Here is a 14,008-nt window from a genome sequence, read left to right as displayed (position 1 = left end):
GACGCGGTAATTCCATTGTTGTATTGTTTCATCAAACATTGGCTGCTAGAAAAGGAAATTTTTCTATGCCTCTCTTAACTAAAACCGAAGTTTGTTGGCATTCAGCGCTCTCAGTAACTTTTTTTTAGAGGAGTAAAAAAGTTATCCTCTGAATGACAACTCTGTTTTTTTACAGAAATTAAAAATATAACAGGAAACCAGGTTCTGGTTTTATAATCTGTTTCAAACATAAAAGTGGTAAAAGGGTATTGATATTTGACCTTATTTGTTCCAGTTTTGTTCCGCTAAATACTATAAATTATAATGTTGCTCCACGTAAATATGATCAGCAGAAGTTTATTCACCTCTTTATTAGGTCAGCTCTTGATCGCAACACGAAGAAAAGAAACGTTTATGTCAAATACTGGATCAGACAAGCACAGATCAGGTACTTTTCTTCCAATTAGATCAGTTACATTGAGATTAATCGATGGGGTTTATTTAATATAGGATTGGAATGATCTGTTATTGATAAAGGTTCGGGGGATGTAAAAAAAAAAAAAAAAAAATTTACTGTTAATAATTCTTGGTCATGACCACTATCAAATCTAAATAAAAAAAAATGAAAGCAATGTATTGGATATCTGCATGACTGCACGACTCTGTACTTCTGAAGTAAGTTAAAAAAAAAAAAAAGACTCGAGCTGCTGTCGTGGGTAAAAGATGTGTGCGTGTTTTTCCCCTTTTTTAAGACTTGATTAACGAATTTATACAACGATAGATATTTTTAAACCAGTGAGTATCTGAAATAATATTGAACGTACACAGTGGTAGACAGTTAAGATTTCATTGTCAAATGCAGTCAGTCAAATCTTGAAGGAAGTGGATCCTAGATTCGAGTATAAGCGCATTGCTTCAGTGTTGTCTTCTTTCCGGCTAAGAATGACTGTTTAGAAACACCATGAGTTGAAAAAAGAGGTAAATTCTATTAAGTGCTCTAGATTCTCTTCATTAGATGTGTGTGGTTGGCTAAACTGGCGAGAAAAAAGATTCAAAACAATCAATCGCTGTTTTAATTTAGTGAAATGCATGCCATTAAGAAAAGTAAGATCAACGAGTTCTTTGATTCGATTCTTGAAATTTTCGTCTTCCGTGAATTTGTTACGAAAAAAAGAACTTTCGTGACGAGGAAAGTTTTAACACCTTAATCTAGTAAAGCAAGTGTCAGAGAGGGAAATGATAAAAATAATCACAACTAAAAGTGATCAGAAATGTTTCAAGCAAACCGAATTGGACCAGAACAAAACATGTTTCCAAAACGGATTGTATAAAACCTTTTTTGTCCTAATTAATGGCTGCAGCTGGCTGATATTTTCAAAAAGTGATAAACAAAAATAGCATGAAGTGTTATCGAAAAAATTGTTTTCGATGATTAACTTAGTTTCCTAATTTCAATTGGTTGTATTGGCTTCAAAATTATGTTTCCACCGGTCACTTTGTATCATGTAAAATCGACCCTTTTAAGTTGCTTCGAAATTATCACTTACGATGGTCTCAAAGATATCCAGTGAAGGTAAGGAAATTCATCAAGGAATTAAGTTATAATATATTAATTTATGTAATTTATTCAACCAAAATAATTTATTAAAAAAAAAACTGGAGAATGTTAATGACAAGACAGTAGCCAATTCATTGTCAATAAACTATGAACCATTATGAAGCGGTGAGCAGGTACTCGTTATCCCTACTTTATGGGGTTTTTTTTGTGACGTTAATAACGTAGAAATCGTATTTTCCCCTTTTCCCGGGATGGGAAGTTAATCCATTGCAAGGTTACCAGTCAGCATTTTGTCAGATTTATCTGAAGTTCACGGGAATCCATTTATAATTCTGGATAGTGAGAAGTACTACCAGAGTTGAGTCTTTTCCGAAAAAATCTCAATGACCCGTCCAGGGCTTCATCTGGGACCTTGTGATCTAGAGTCCATTCCAGAAGCAACTATTCCTATATGTAAGATACATAATACATCAGATTTGTTAGACTTTCTAATGGGCCACACTTACCCAATTTTATCATCCAGGATCTTGTGATCTAGAGTCCATTTCAGTAGCAATCACTCTCCTTCGTAAGATTTATCAGATTTGTGAGACTTTCTGATAAACCACACTCACCAAATTTTTATTGAAACAATTTTAAGGAAACAAGAAAAATGGTGAACATGACTGAAAGTGAACACCGCCAGCCAACTACGACACTTTATTGCTCCAATGTACATGGGACGTACAATGTTGTATTTCTCGTAGCATTCAACATCATTCTGTCCGTCGTTGCATCACTGGGAAACTTCGTTATCCTCGTTGCCCTCCACAAAGAGTCTTCCCTTCATCCGCCATCAAAACTGTTGTATCGTTGCCTTGCCATCACTGATCTCATTGTTGGCTTCGTTTCTCAGCCTCTGTTTGCCACCCAGTTGCTTTTGGATATAAACGAACGGCCACATCTGTGCACCCGCCTTGGCAAGTGGGTGGATGAGATAAGTTTGGTTTTTAGCTTAGTATCTGGCGTGATAGTAACCGCCATAAGTGTGGACAGACTTCTCGCTCTGTTGCTGGGCCTGCGGTACAGACATGTTGTAACACTGATGCGAGTTGGTATAGCTGTAAGCTCTATTTGGCTATTGGGTGTAATTTGTGCATTTATTGATGCCTTCTGGCCTATTTTGGGTTCCATAATTATTGGATATGTCATTACTATAGTCACTCTGACTTGCTTGATAATTTCAGCTTATTGTTACACGAGGATCTTACTTCGTCTCCGCCATAATCAAGCTCAAATACAAGGCCACGTAGAGCAGCCAGCTGGACCCGGAATTCCACTGAATGTAGCCAGATATCGTAGGACTGTTTCTGCAGGGGTCTGGGTCCAGATAACGTTAGTCGCTTGTTATCTTCCCCGATCATTAGTGGGTCTTTTTGGGGCTCTTTTCTCTCTCAGTGCAGTGTCTATAACACTTGGTATAAGATGTACGACATCTCTTGTGTTCTTAAATTCGAGTCTGAACCCGTTCCTATATTGCTGGAAGATGAACGGAATAAGACAAGCAGTGAAGGATTTAATGAAACAGTATTGTTGTAAGTCAGATTAATTGGCGAAGCCACAAAGGTGAAGTTACAGTTTGCTGTCATAAATGGGAATTCAGTTTTCAGCGTTATAAGCCAGTCGACACTGGCTCGTTCGTCAACAGAAAATAATGGTACACAGTAGTCAAACAATAGCCTTCACTTGACAGACCTTACGCCTCTTAAATGCACCCATCCAATTCAGAGCAGAATACTTTGATGAATTTTAAACAGAGAGCTTTGTAACAGAAATTAAAGTTCTGAGTTTGAGCACAGAGAGAAGAGGTGGATAGTGTGTCGACTTACATGGTGTATTGTTTAGGTGATGAAAAAAAAAATTATATCATCATATAATTCAAGCTTTACTTGAAAAGAGGATAAGACTTAAAACTGAATAGAGAATATTAATATTATTTGTTTAGTTTAAACCAGTTGTAGAATAATATATGCAGGACACTAGTGATGGATGCAATAGTCTGTATTCAGTCTACAAATTACTAAGCGAGTAGTGTGCCGGTTAGTATTGATTATATATAAAATAAAACGTTCCCCGAGAATGTGATGTACTTTTTGAGTCATTTGTGCTACCCCAGGTCGTCACTCAGCACACTTCCTTGGTGCACCCTGTTTTGGCTGTCGCATGAAGTTGACTCAACTACCAATCATAAAAAAGGTTTGCACCATTACTAATTAATAAGGAATCGAAGTAAAAACAGGAAACCGGCTTGAAGCGCGGGAAAACGCGAGTGAGCAGGTTGGAAATGGTTTTAGTTTTGCATTTGATTGGTTGAGTTGGTGGCACGAGTTTTTTCGACCAATCACAGAGCGAAGTAAAGCAAGATAACTAACAATATTGTAACTTAGTGAATACTGAAAGATTAGAGAGGAGAAGAGTAGAAAGGAAAAATGCTAATTAATTTGGCAACATGCCCGAAATCATCTTAAAAAGTAAAGATTTGAAAAGTATTTCAGAACGCACTCAAAGACTTTTGAGTGCGTTCAAAGACAAAGTTTTCTGAAAACAGTATCTAGTTTCGAATCGGCTAGATGAAAAGGAAGATGCTTGCATGCAGTATTTTCAATGTAATTAAAGTTCGTTGTGATGTATATTGTTTAGCTTAATTTCAAAACTGGGTTGGTAATTCTAAGGGAAGACTGACAGGTGGCAGCCGCACTGGAGTTGCAGATAAGCTCTGACTAATTCACGTCTAATCTGCTCTCAATTCATCAGCAGCAGGTGAGTAAGTTAAAAGTTACTCAATTTGAGTTGAAAGCAGATTCTAGTGGAGAATAATTGCGCGCTGAATTCACGGTATTCTTACCAAAAGAATGTGAAGATTTACGCTATAAAAGTACCCGAAAATGAAACTTCGGATTTTCTAAACGTTTCAACAATTCTCCATAACATAATTCAGTATTAGCAGTGCTAAATGACAGCTGTTTCATTTTCATCAGCACGATCTTAATTATAAAGGGCATAGACACAAAGCGCGAGGGCACCGTGCTGACAAAATCTGTTTGGTTCTTCCAACAATTTCGATAAAATTTGTTTACGCCAAATTTTCAAATTGTCACTTTAAGGTGTATTGAAAGACGGGAAAATAGTTGTTAACCACAAAGTGTCAATCACATGGATGCTCAAATTTAAAAGTACTAAGATCCGGAGATGCAGCCGAACGAACACTTGGGAGCTGTATTCTGACTAACCTCATTACTGATCATCGTGCGTGTAGCATCCCGAGGTAGGTATCTTTTACCTTCATCGTTTGATTCCCGCGTAAAATGAAACATTTTGGCGGGCCTCTTCCTAGAAGATTCACATTTTAATAGCGAGATCGAATTTCATGATTGACGTTTTTATTCAAATCGTGGCTTGTAAATTGCAAAATCTGTTCTCAGTAATTTATGACCTGCTTCCAGGCAAGAAGACGGCGCCTTTGAAAATAAAAATTAGCTGGGAAAAAAATAACCGGTTGCGTTTGTCTCACGGAAATGAAGTTTTTTCGCAACTTCGCTTACCGTAAAGTCTCCATGGCTCAGTGGTTAGAGCATCGGAGCGCGGAATCCGAAGGTCTAAGTTTCGACTCCATGGGGACTCAGACTTTTTTCTTTGTCCCACGTTCGTGACAAGACCTAAAAAAAAACACCTTTCTCGATACTGAAAAAATTTTCCAGAGCGCCCGGGCCCATACTTCTTTCTTTTCCCTTTTTGATTTTTTCCAAATCTTTTCCAGGAGCCGAATACATTCTTAGAAGAACAAAAGTAAGTAGAGGCAATGTTATTAGGTGAACGTTCGAAGTTGTCCCTCAGTGGAACGTTAATGGATAATTACAGTGCAAAATTTAGGGCTAGAGCGAATGTATTTCTTCTTTATTCCGAGTCTTTGAATGCTCAAGGCCTCAATCTATTTTCTTCACATTGGGCCGCTTTTCATTGTTAATGAGACTTGAGTTTGCAACATGTCACTCGAATCAACAAACTCCTCTTAAAGGGTCTCAATGAGGTGATGACCTTTACGGCTAACGATTAGAATTTTATTGCGAACGGTCAGTTTATTCCCGATTTTAAAAAAGAAAAATTTTTGCGGTTTACGTTTTTTTAACGACTTGCGACCAACTACAGTTTATGGCTAATTATGGCCATTTTATTTCTGACCGAAACTTTTTTTCCGTTACGATTAAAAGAAATTTTTTTACGGTTTACTTTTTTAACGACTTGCGGTTAAATTTTTTTAATTTTAAGGCTTAACGGCTAATTTTTTGGCCGTTTTACGGTTAACCCCATTGAAACCCTCGTCTTTATTTATTTGTGTGGAATTGCTGAAAATTATAGCCACTAATTACAAGATCACACAGCTTATTTTCACGGGCCCACGTTTTGCTTTAACTGAGAAAATGCAATTACAAATTTGAAAATTTTACATACAGTTGAATCGGTAATTATAAATGTGTCAACCCTTAGTCTGGCTACTGTCCTTAATTAAGATTATACAGACTGTCAATTCTCTCATGACTAGAATTTTTCACTGCGTACATTTTAGAACACTCACTTTTTAGCTATTGAACAAGATATTTTTTTTTCTGAATAAAACATACATTTCTCTTTTATGAAAACAGACAGTTGCCAATATCTAATGCCCCATTCACACCAAAGCTTAAACATGTTTAAAAGTTGTTTTGTTAAACACAGTTTAATTTTTTCTTTCTTCATAGAAACTATTTAACCGAATATTTTTGACTTGAATGTAGCACATTGGAAATACAAGTTAGCTAGTACTTGAATCCAAAGGAAAATCAAGTTTTTCAGTTCTCTGTTTATAATTTTCATTCAATGAAAACCAGTTTAACAAAACATGTTTTGCTGGTGTGAATGGGGTATAAGTTATCTTCGGTAACCTAATTACTCAATCTAAATACACGTTTTTAGTTGTGGCGTATTACATTGAGCACTCAGAATTCTTCCCATCGCCGCAGAATGTCACCACCTGCCTTGGATTGATTCCCGGAAATAAATAAAACATTCTTTATGATAATTGTGAAATAAATAAGAAGTCGGGACATGGTCGATGTAAATTCGTTGGTTTTCACCGGAGTGGAACTCCGAGAAGGCAGTATGATACTAAAATTTCAGAAATCAGAACAGACCCCAGTAGTAACCTACGGTAAATGAGGTTGAAGATAACATGAAAACAAGGTGATTACAGTTTATTCAAGAAATGATTATTTACAACTTAAATTGATTTTAATGCATTGAATATCATTCATTCAAACAATCTCCTGGAAAAAGAGAACTTATCTTTCTGACCATCTTCAAGCGAGGCTTTGCGACTATGTAAAAAATGTTTATACTTATCTTTTTCAGTATTTCAAGCTTAATTCACAGAAGTAGAATGGAGATTCCTCGATGGTTTAAGTTTATTTTACTACTCTCCATATTAAGACAAGAATTCGTTTCTGCTGATAACATTTGCCGAACATTCAGTTTCCATATAAGACAGAACCTCGTCGCCGACCACGCCCTAGAGGGTCACGTGTTTAAAGTTGCAACAGTTACCACGATTCCTGAATGTCACATCCTGTGCATAAATGACTGTCGTTGTGTCTCCATGAACTACGAACATAAAACTGCACAAGGAAACTGTCAAATGAATGATGCGAACAGGTACATGAAACCAGCTGCACTGAGATACAAATATGGAGCATTGTATTACGATCTTGTGAGGGAGTACTCCGTGTCTGATGTAAGTGCAAGCTAACTAAAAGAACCTCCCTTACTCCTTGGGGATTTATTTTTTAAAACCTCTTTCATTATTATTTATTGTATTTTCGCGTAAGTTTTGATGGGCCACATCGGAGTTCCAAAAACCTCATTCTCAACCTATTGTCACTGTTAAAGGGCCTTCTCCTTAGAGTGGGTTTCAGCTCCATGAAAATAGACAAAAAAATTTCATAGTAAAGGTAACTAACTAACTATTGTACAGAAAGACAGGCTATGCGTTGATCTCGTGCGATTCTTAATTAAACTTAGAAGTTCTGTTCTTAATCGTCGTGATCTATCAGTATTTAATAGGGATTCTGAATCAAAAAAAATTTAATTGTTCAACGAACGCGGTACAATACTCGTGCGAACCTTATCATTGATATCTCCTTTCTCATTTGTTTTCATCAGAAAGGAAGACCTTTGTCCAGTAAAACTGGCCAGTGTGTTAACAGATGTTGCAAGGACAATCCTTGTCTCCAGGGAGGGACCTGTCAGGAGATTTGTGACCCTGCCACAGTGAGGTACAACTGCACTTGTCCTGCCAATTACACTGGTCAGCGGTGCGAGAAAATAAAGCATCCTCGCAATTGCATGGAAGTTGCAAAGAATGGCCATAACGTGTCTGGAATGTTTGATGTGTACGATGCCCAGAAAAATATTTTTAAAGTCTACTGCGACTTGAACTCTGAGGTTGGGTATGTTTGGACGCTGATACAGTCCTATTCGCTTGCAAACAACGACCAGTTTAAGGGAAGCGGCTTTAGTGTGGACCGCCCTGTAAACGAAGAGGGGAGCACCATAAACTGGAATGCCTATCGCTTATCTTTGGCTCATATGAAGTCAATCGCTGATGTTTCAACCCATCTCAGAGCCACTTGCAACTTTCCAGCCGATGGTCTCGTTCATACTGACTACGCACGCGCAAAACTGGAAGGACATGATCTGTTTGGTGTATGGATAGCCAAGTGTCGCACATATGAACTTATAAACATTCGTAACATTACTTGTCAGGGATGCACAGCAGGTACTTGGCAAGCACCGAACGAGATATGGCACATTAACAGTGCAGTTAGCGCCAAAAGTGCTGGATGCCAATTCAACGGCGAAGCAGGTGCAAGTCCCCATGAACAAAACTTTGGCCTTTACAACGCCGTCAGTCCAAACTTCCGATGTACTTCCAGTCAAAGTTCCACAACACAACACTGGATTGGGAATATTCACATTTACCCCTAACAAACATTGTACGTTTTAATTACAAACTAAAGCCTTCTTATGACCTTCAGCAAAACAGGATGAAACCAAAGAAGAGACACATGGTCTCTCTCTCCGGTCTCATTTTTTTTCACGCTGCCAATACTTTTTATTTCTTAATTTTGCGCTCCTTCGACGGTCAAGGCTGGAAGACAGCCTTTCGTAGCTTAAGTACGGAGGCAGAATTGAAAAAGTCGGGCTCTCTGCCAACATTGATATATTTAACTTGTTTATCTCGATGGCTGTAAAAGGTTATTATACTGATCAAACAAAAAAGCAAAGAGATTTGGATATTGCATAGTTTGAAGCTTTTTAGTTTAACTTGTCATTTCACACGGTCAAATCCAAACAATAAAAAACAAATAAATTTAGAAGGTACTTTGAAATGATCGATTCCGGTCAAAATTTGCTACCAATGCTGTATTCCACCCACCGAAATTACGAGGATAATTAAAACTGAACACCCAGAAAGTTTATCACTGTAGTAAAATCGACGAAAATTAACCTGCTGCAGTGTAACCGGTTGCACATCATCGCAAAACACAGATAACCCCATCCCCAAATGCACTATGAGTTAAAAATTGCTAAAAAAATTTAGGCATGAATAAAACGCACCTGCTGACTAACTATCTACATCACACAAAACCGTACAGATGTCAGAATGCTAGCTATAGGTTGTCAAAAGATTCATCGATACTAATTCCATTCAAAACCGACCGCTGCTAATAGGTTAGAGGTCGTGCCAATACGGGTGCTTTAATGCGGGTTAATTGTAATAGCTAGAAAGGCGAAGCTAGGTCGATAGTGACCAAGATACAGTGCTTTTTAATGCATTCCAGAATATCTTGATAAGCGATACACCGCCTGGTTTACAAGGAGCATTAAGTCAGGATTTATAAGGTAAGTCAGCTTGTAGTTTCACTCGGAGGCAGAAATTCTCAGTAATCATGTGGAAGCTACTAGGTTGTTGACGACGCGAGTGAGGTAATCTGTCACAGAATTGAATGATTCAGTAACTTATGCGATGCAAATGTTTAGGAGTATTGCTTTAAAATGAAGGACTGAAACACAACATTAGAACTTTGAATGTGAAATTTTGCATTTCTTTGTACATCTCTCACGCAAGATTTCTTATCTAAAACTGTCCACTTAAAGCGGGAAAAATGAGGAACGGAAGGGAAGGGTTTGCTAGGCTGTTGCTTGCTGTTGCTAGAAGATGTTTACCAAATAGCATCGGTACTGCCACCCACTAAATGTTTCAGCGGCTGCTTTATTATTAACATTAAATAATTTTCTTTACTAGGAAGGTATAATCGGTCCCAGAAACGAACTTTTTAATGTCATTCTTGCTCAAGCAATATCTTTCATACATTATTGGCATACATCTCACACCGGATCTAGAAACACATTAACATTGTCGTCTTCTTACTAAAAACGCAATTATCATCAGCGCAACGTTTAGGAACATGATATTATTCAAAACGAAGGTTATACATATTTAGAAGTTTTTGAGCGAACAAAAATTAAAAATATGCCAATTTTCAAAGTGGCCGAAGGGGATTTTAAACATCTGCCGTTTCGAGGGTTAGCCCTTTACAAAGATAAACATTAGCAAATAACGCGTTGGAGGGTAATTGTCTGAAAAATCGTAATGTCACACATAGATGTTAAATAAATAAGAATTTCACACCTTTCCCAGGATAATGTTTGACAGTATTACTTGGAAAATTGAAGGAAGGTGGGCGAAATCTACATTAGAACGTTACGTAATTTTGATGAGCGAATGAACAACATTACCTTGCAGGAGGAGAATGTCCAACATCACTGAAAATGGACCCAAAATGGCAGCTGGTGCCCTTTATTGCGAAAATGTGCTTGGATTACATCATAGCATATTTCTTGCTATATTAAACTTCATTTTTTCTATTACTGCATGCCTGGGTAATGTCTTGATACTCATTGCCCTTCAGAAAAAGTCTTCCCTTCATCCGCCATCAAAGCTGATGTTTCGCTGTCTTGCCCTCACTGATCTTTGCGTTGGTGTCATCACTCAGCCAATGTTTGCCGCTGAATTGATTACCGAAGTAAACGAATTGCGACAAATTTGCAACCACATTGGAACAGTAGTAGGCATTTCAGGCATTGTTTTCAGTGGAGTTTCGTTGATGACATTGACAGCAATAAGTGTAGACAGACTTCTTGCTCTGTCTCTGAGCATGCGATACAGACAGGTTGTTAAACTGAGGCGAGTTGGTGGAATCTTGGCTTTTTTTTGGTTCCTCTGTATAAGCGTCCCTCTGATGAAGCAACTTACTGGCCTTCTATTTTTTTCAAACGTAACATCAGCAATAATCTTGTTATGTTTAATGATCTCAGTTTACTGCTACATGAGAATTTATTTTCGCCTTCGAATCAATCGAACCCAAATAGAACATAATGATAATGAAATCGGACAACGGAACAGGGAAGGAATCCCAACATGGAACATTGAAAAATACCAAAAAACTGTTTCAGCTGCAATGTGGGTCCAAATAACATTACTTACATGCTATCTTCCATATGCGATGTTATCTTTTGAAACTCTTTTTCCATATAGTGCCGTATCTTATGTTATTGTCATGAGATACGCAGGATCTCTTGCGCTCTTGAATTCAAGTTTAAACCCGTTTCTCTACTGCTGGAAGATGACAGAAATGAGACAAGCAGTCAAGGACATAATTGATCGGAATCGTTGTAATTATAGGAAGCAAGCCTAAAACGATCTGTACATGTTTACCTCTTGGTATGTCGTGGTCGTCATTATACTTTGTGAGCTATTTCGCTACTGATTCGGCCGCGAGAATTTTATTAGAAGCAAGCAATTACTTGCTTGGGTACAAAGAGAATTCTCAACATCAAAATAGCTATCATTCTCCGAAATTTTTTTAACTGTCTGGCCGTCAGTCTATCTGAGTTTTAAATAAACATTGTCTTGAAACCTCATCTTGTGTCTGTTGTTATTGTGCATATTGTAACGTTCCTCAGGGCTTAGTCTTAAGGAAGACAGATAGAATAAGGGGGCAATAATGAACGCCTAGCAGAACGTGAGTTGATTCAACTCTATTGAAATCAAAAGTGAACAGACTCCTAAAGGCGGGTTGGATTATAGCTACCTTGAGTAACATAATTGTTGACTAAACGATATAGGATATTGTCAAACATATGGTTACTTTAAATGCTCCGGTTAACGCTTTCAAAGATGATAATCAAAACCATAACCATTACAATTTCCTCAAATGTGATTGCTGCATTAGCTGCTTTATTTCTCACTTATCATTTTGAACAGTTGTAATCGGGAAGTTGGCTGTAATCGGACACCTGTAATCGGACAGTTGAAGCAGCCAATCATAGTAAGTCCACTCAGCCAAATCCACCAATCGCAGAATTGATCACAATGACCATAGCAACAACCATCGAAAAACTGAGGAATTTCCAAAACAGATAAATTTTTTTACTTCGGACATTGTCTCTACCGGAGATGTTTGTCCTTAATGTAAGCCTTTTTTTCCGGAAATTGAAGCGGCTATTTTTAATTGGTAACAGGAATTCGTGTCGCCCAATTCTGTCTGTAATCACACTCGTGATCGACAAATCGGACTCCCGCCTCGCTGTCATCCAATTTTGTTAATCACACGTATGATTACAGACCGAATCGGACTCCACTCGATCCTATTACCGTTATCAATCAACTGGTCATTCGCGCGTACATCACGTTGCCTTGGGAAGAGATAGCAAACGGTGAAAGCTCCCACCACGTAATCTAGTAGACATGCTATGAGGTAGCCTTAGGGAGCTTTTGATATGATATATACATATCAGGGGATTTTAAAATCCCCTTATGAGTGAGTAATCACGAAATAGGCTTATAGGGATGAAAGTATAGTCTCTGTTTTTTCCCCTATATATATATATACACATACATGCCTCTTTTAATGAGACAAGAAACGATGTATATATTATATATGTATTTTCAAATTGCAACGTTCTTGAAAACGGGTGTATAGATAGAACAACATCCTTTTTTATTCGGTGTATCGATAAAAACATCATAGATGTTTCAGTCGGTACTAAATAAATAAAAGAAGTTTTCTGATACAAAAGTCATAATAGCAAAACTACGATGTCTTTTAAAAAAAATCTTAATAGTAACTTTTTGTGTTTGTATGAAGCTCAAAACCCAAAATTCGTAATCTCGCCCTTCTTATTTCATTGCATTCAACATAACAAGATTAATGTTCGTGCAAAATGTTTGTTTAGGCAAGAAATCATCATTAGACAAATTAAGGTGGTTTTTCTGTAGGAGGCCTCCACGGCAATTCTATGGTATTTTCAAACACCCTTTATTTAATATTTCTGCTAAATGCCTGATAATTGAAAGCATTGACCCATCATCGAATTGATTTTTAAAATATATCATACAATGCCTTGTTAAGGAATATGGCCTACATATTCTGCACGTCATTGATTCTTCGTTCAAAAGTCAGTACAGGTCTTCTGCATCTTAAATCCTTCACTGTTCCGATTCATATTTCTCCCCTCTAGTTACCAAGAACTTCCCTGTACATTTAAGTCTTATCACGAGTGACATCTGTCAGCTACACACTTGTAGAATGTCTCATTCATAATTACATTGTTTATTGCTCTTGAATCAGATTATTAGACTATTCTGATATGTCTAAAAAAATTGGCGTATAATTTTGCAGTTTTTCGCATAATATAATTCTGATAATTCTACTATTTGTTTACAAGCTCAAGTTGGCTTTTAGAGAAACATTTAACCCTGATTACCACGGAAAGAAGGGATGAATACTTTTTAAATCTGTTTATATCTACAGTTGGTCTATCACCTTTTTTACAGTGTTATGCATACGCATCTCTCCCTACATATCTACCCTCAAATTTATAGATATGCAAAGATTATAATTACATAATTTTGTACCCTCCTTCAGCATTTATTTTCATATCTATGTCTATAAAACAATTCAATTTTAAAAAGATAAATTTTTCTTCACACACCAATTTTAACATTTAAGGTTTCGTCAGTGCTTTGTTCCTGGTAACTTTGATTGCAAATTTTCAGCCCGGTTAGATAAAGGCGGACGGTAAAAAAGTTTCTCAATTAACGCTTCTACTAGAATAAAAGAATTGAATCAAAACGTTACGACTTCGCCGCCCAGAAGCTCAAAGATACATCTCCTTCAGAGTATTATACTAAAGAACAGCTGTGTTTTCCTTCAAATTACATTTACAGCCAGATTGAACCTAGTTTTAACACTACCTTTATTTGTTCATAACAATACGTTTTGGCAGTTATCATAAAGCAAAATAAAAGTTGCTAGTCGTAACAAATCAAGCCTC

At 37.2% G+C, this 14,008-nt stretch overlaps 3 protein-coding genes across 3 annotated transcripts; all 3 read left to right on the top strand.

The window, feature by feature from the left end:
- Positions 1–2,198: 2,198 nt before the first annotated feature.
- LOC131770256 (melanocyte-stimulating hormone receptor-like) lies at positions 2,199–3,125 on the top strand. The gene has a single exon (XM_059086291.1). It carries the CDS (start codon positions 2,199–2,201, stop codon positions 3,123–3,125), a length of 927 nt encoding a protein of 308 aa, XP_058942274.1.
- A 3,559-nt stretch (positions 3,126–6,684) lies between these two features.
- LOC131790560 (uncharacterized) lies at positions 6,685–8,891 on the top strand. The gene is made up of 3 exons (XM_059107812.2): positions 6,685–6,793; positions 6,962–7,340; positions 7,769–8,891. The coding sequence occupies exons 1-3, from the start codon at positions 6,783–6,785 to the stop codon at positions 8,591–8,593; spliced, it is 1,215 nt and encodes a 404-aa protein (XP_058963795.2). The 5' UTR covers positions 6,685–6,782; the 3' UTR covers positions 8,594–8,891.
- A 528-nt stretch (positions 8,892–9,419) lies between these two features.
- On the top strand, positions 9,420–11,521 carry LOC136281997 (melanocortin receptor 5-like). The gene is made up of 2 exons (XM_066169034.1): positions 9,420–9,511; positions 10,416–11,521. The coding sequence occupies exon 2, from the start codon at positions 10,423–10,425 to the stop codon at positions 11,365–11,367; it is 945 nt and encodes a 314-aa protein (XP_066025131.1). The 5' UTR covers positions 9,420–9,511; positions 10,416–10,422; the 3' UTR covers positions 11,368–11,521.
- Positions 11,522–14,008: the final 2,487 nt, after the last annotated feature.

The sequence above is a fragment of the Pocillopora verrucosa genome, chromosome 6, assembly GCF_036669915.1.
Source record: "Pocillopora verrucosa isolate sample1 chromosome 6, ASM3666991v2, whole genome shotgun sequence".
NCBI lineage: Eukaryota > Metazoa > Cnidaria > Anthozoa > Scleractinia > Pocilloporidae > Pocillopora > Pocillopora verrucosa.
Note: the sequence above shows the minus strand (reverse complement) of the source record. Positions and strands in the feature narration are given on the sequence as shown.

What these genes read in the sequence shown, in the direction of transcription:
- LOC131790560 (XM_059107812.2), top strand. An exon ending in GGGAGTACTCCGTGTCTGAT is followed by an intron (nt 7,341 to 7,768) that starts GTAAGTGCAAGC and finishes TGTTTTCATCAG; the next exon opens with AAAGGAAGACCTTTGTCCAG.
- LOC131770256 (XM_059086291.1), top strand. Translation starts at nt 2,199, where the DNA reads ATGACTGAAAGTGAACACCGCCAGCCAACTACGACACTTTATTGCTCC.
- LOC136281997 (XM_066169034.1), top strand. Translation starts at nt 10,423, where the DNA reads ATGTCCAACATCACTGAAAATGGACCCAAAATGGCAGCTGGTGCCCTT.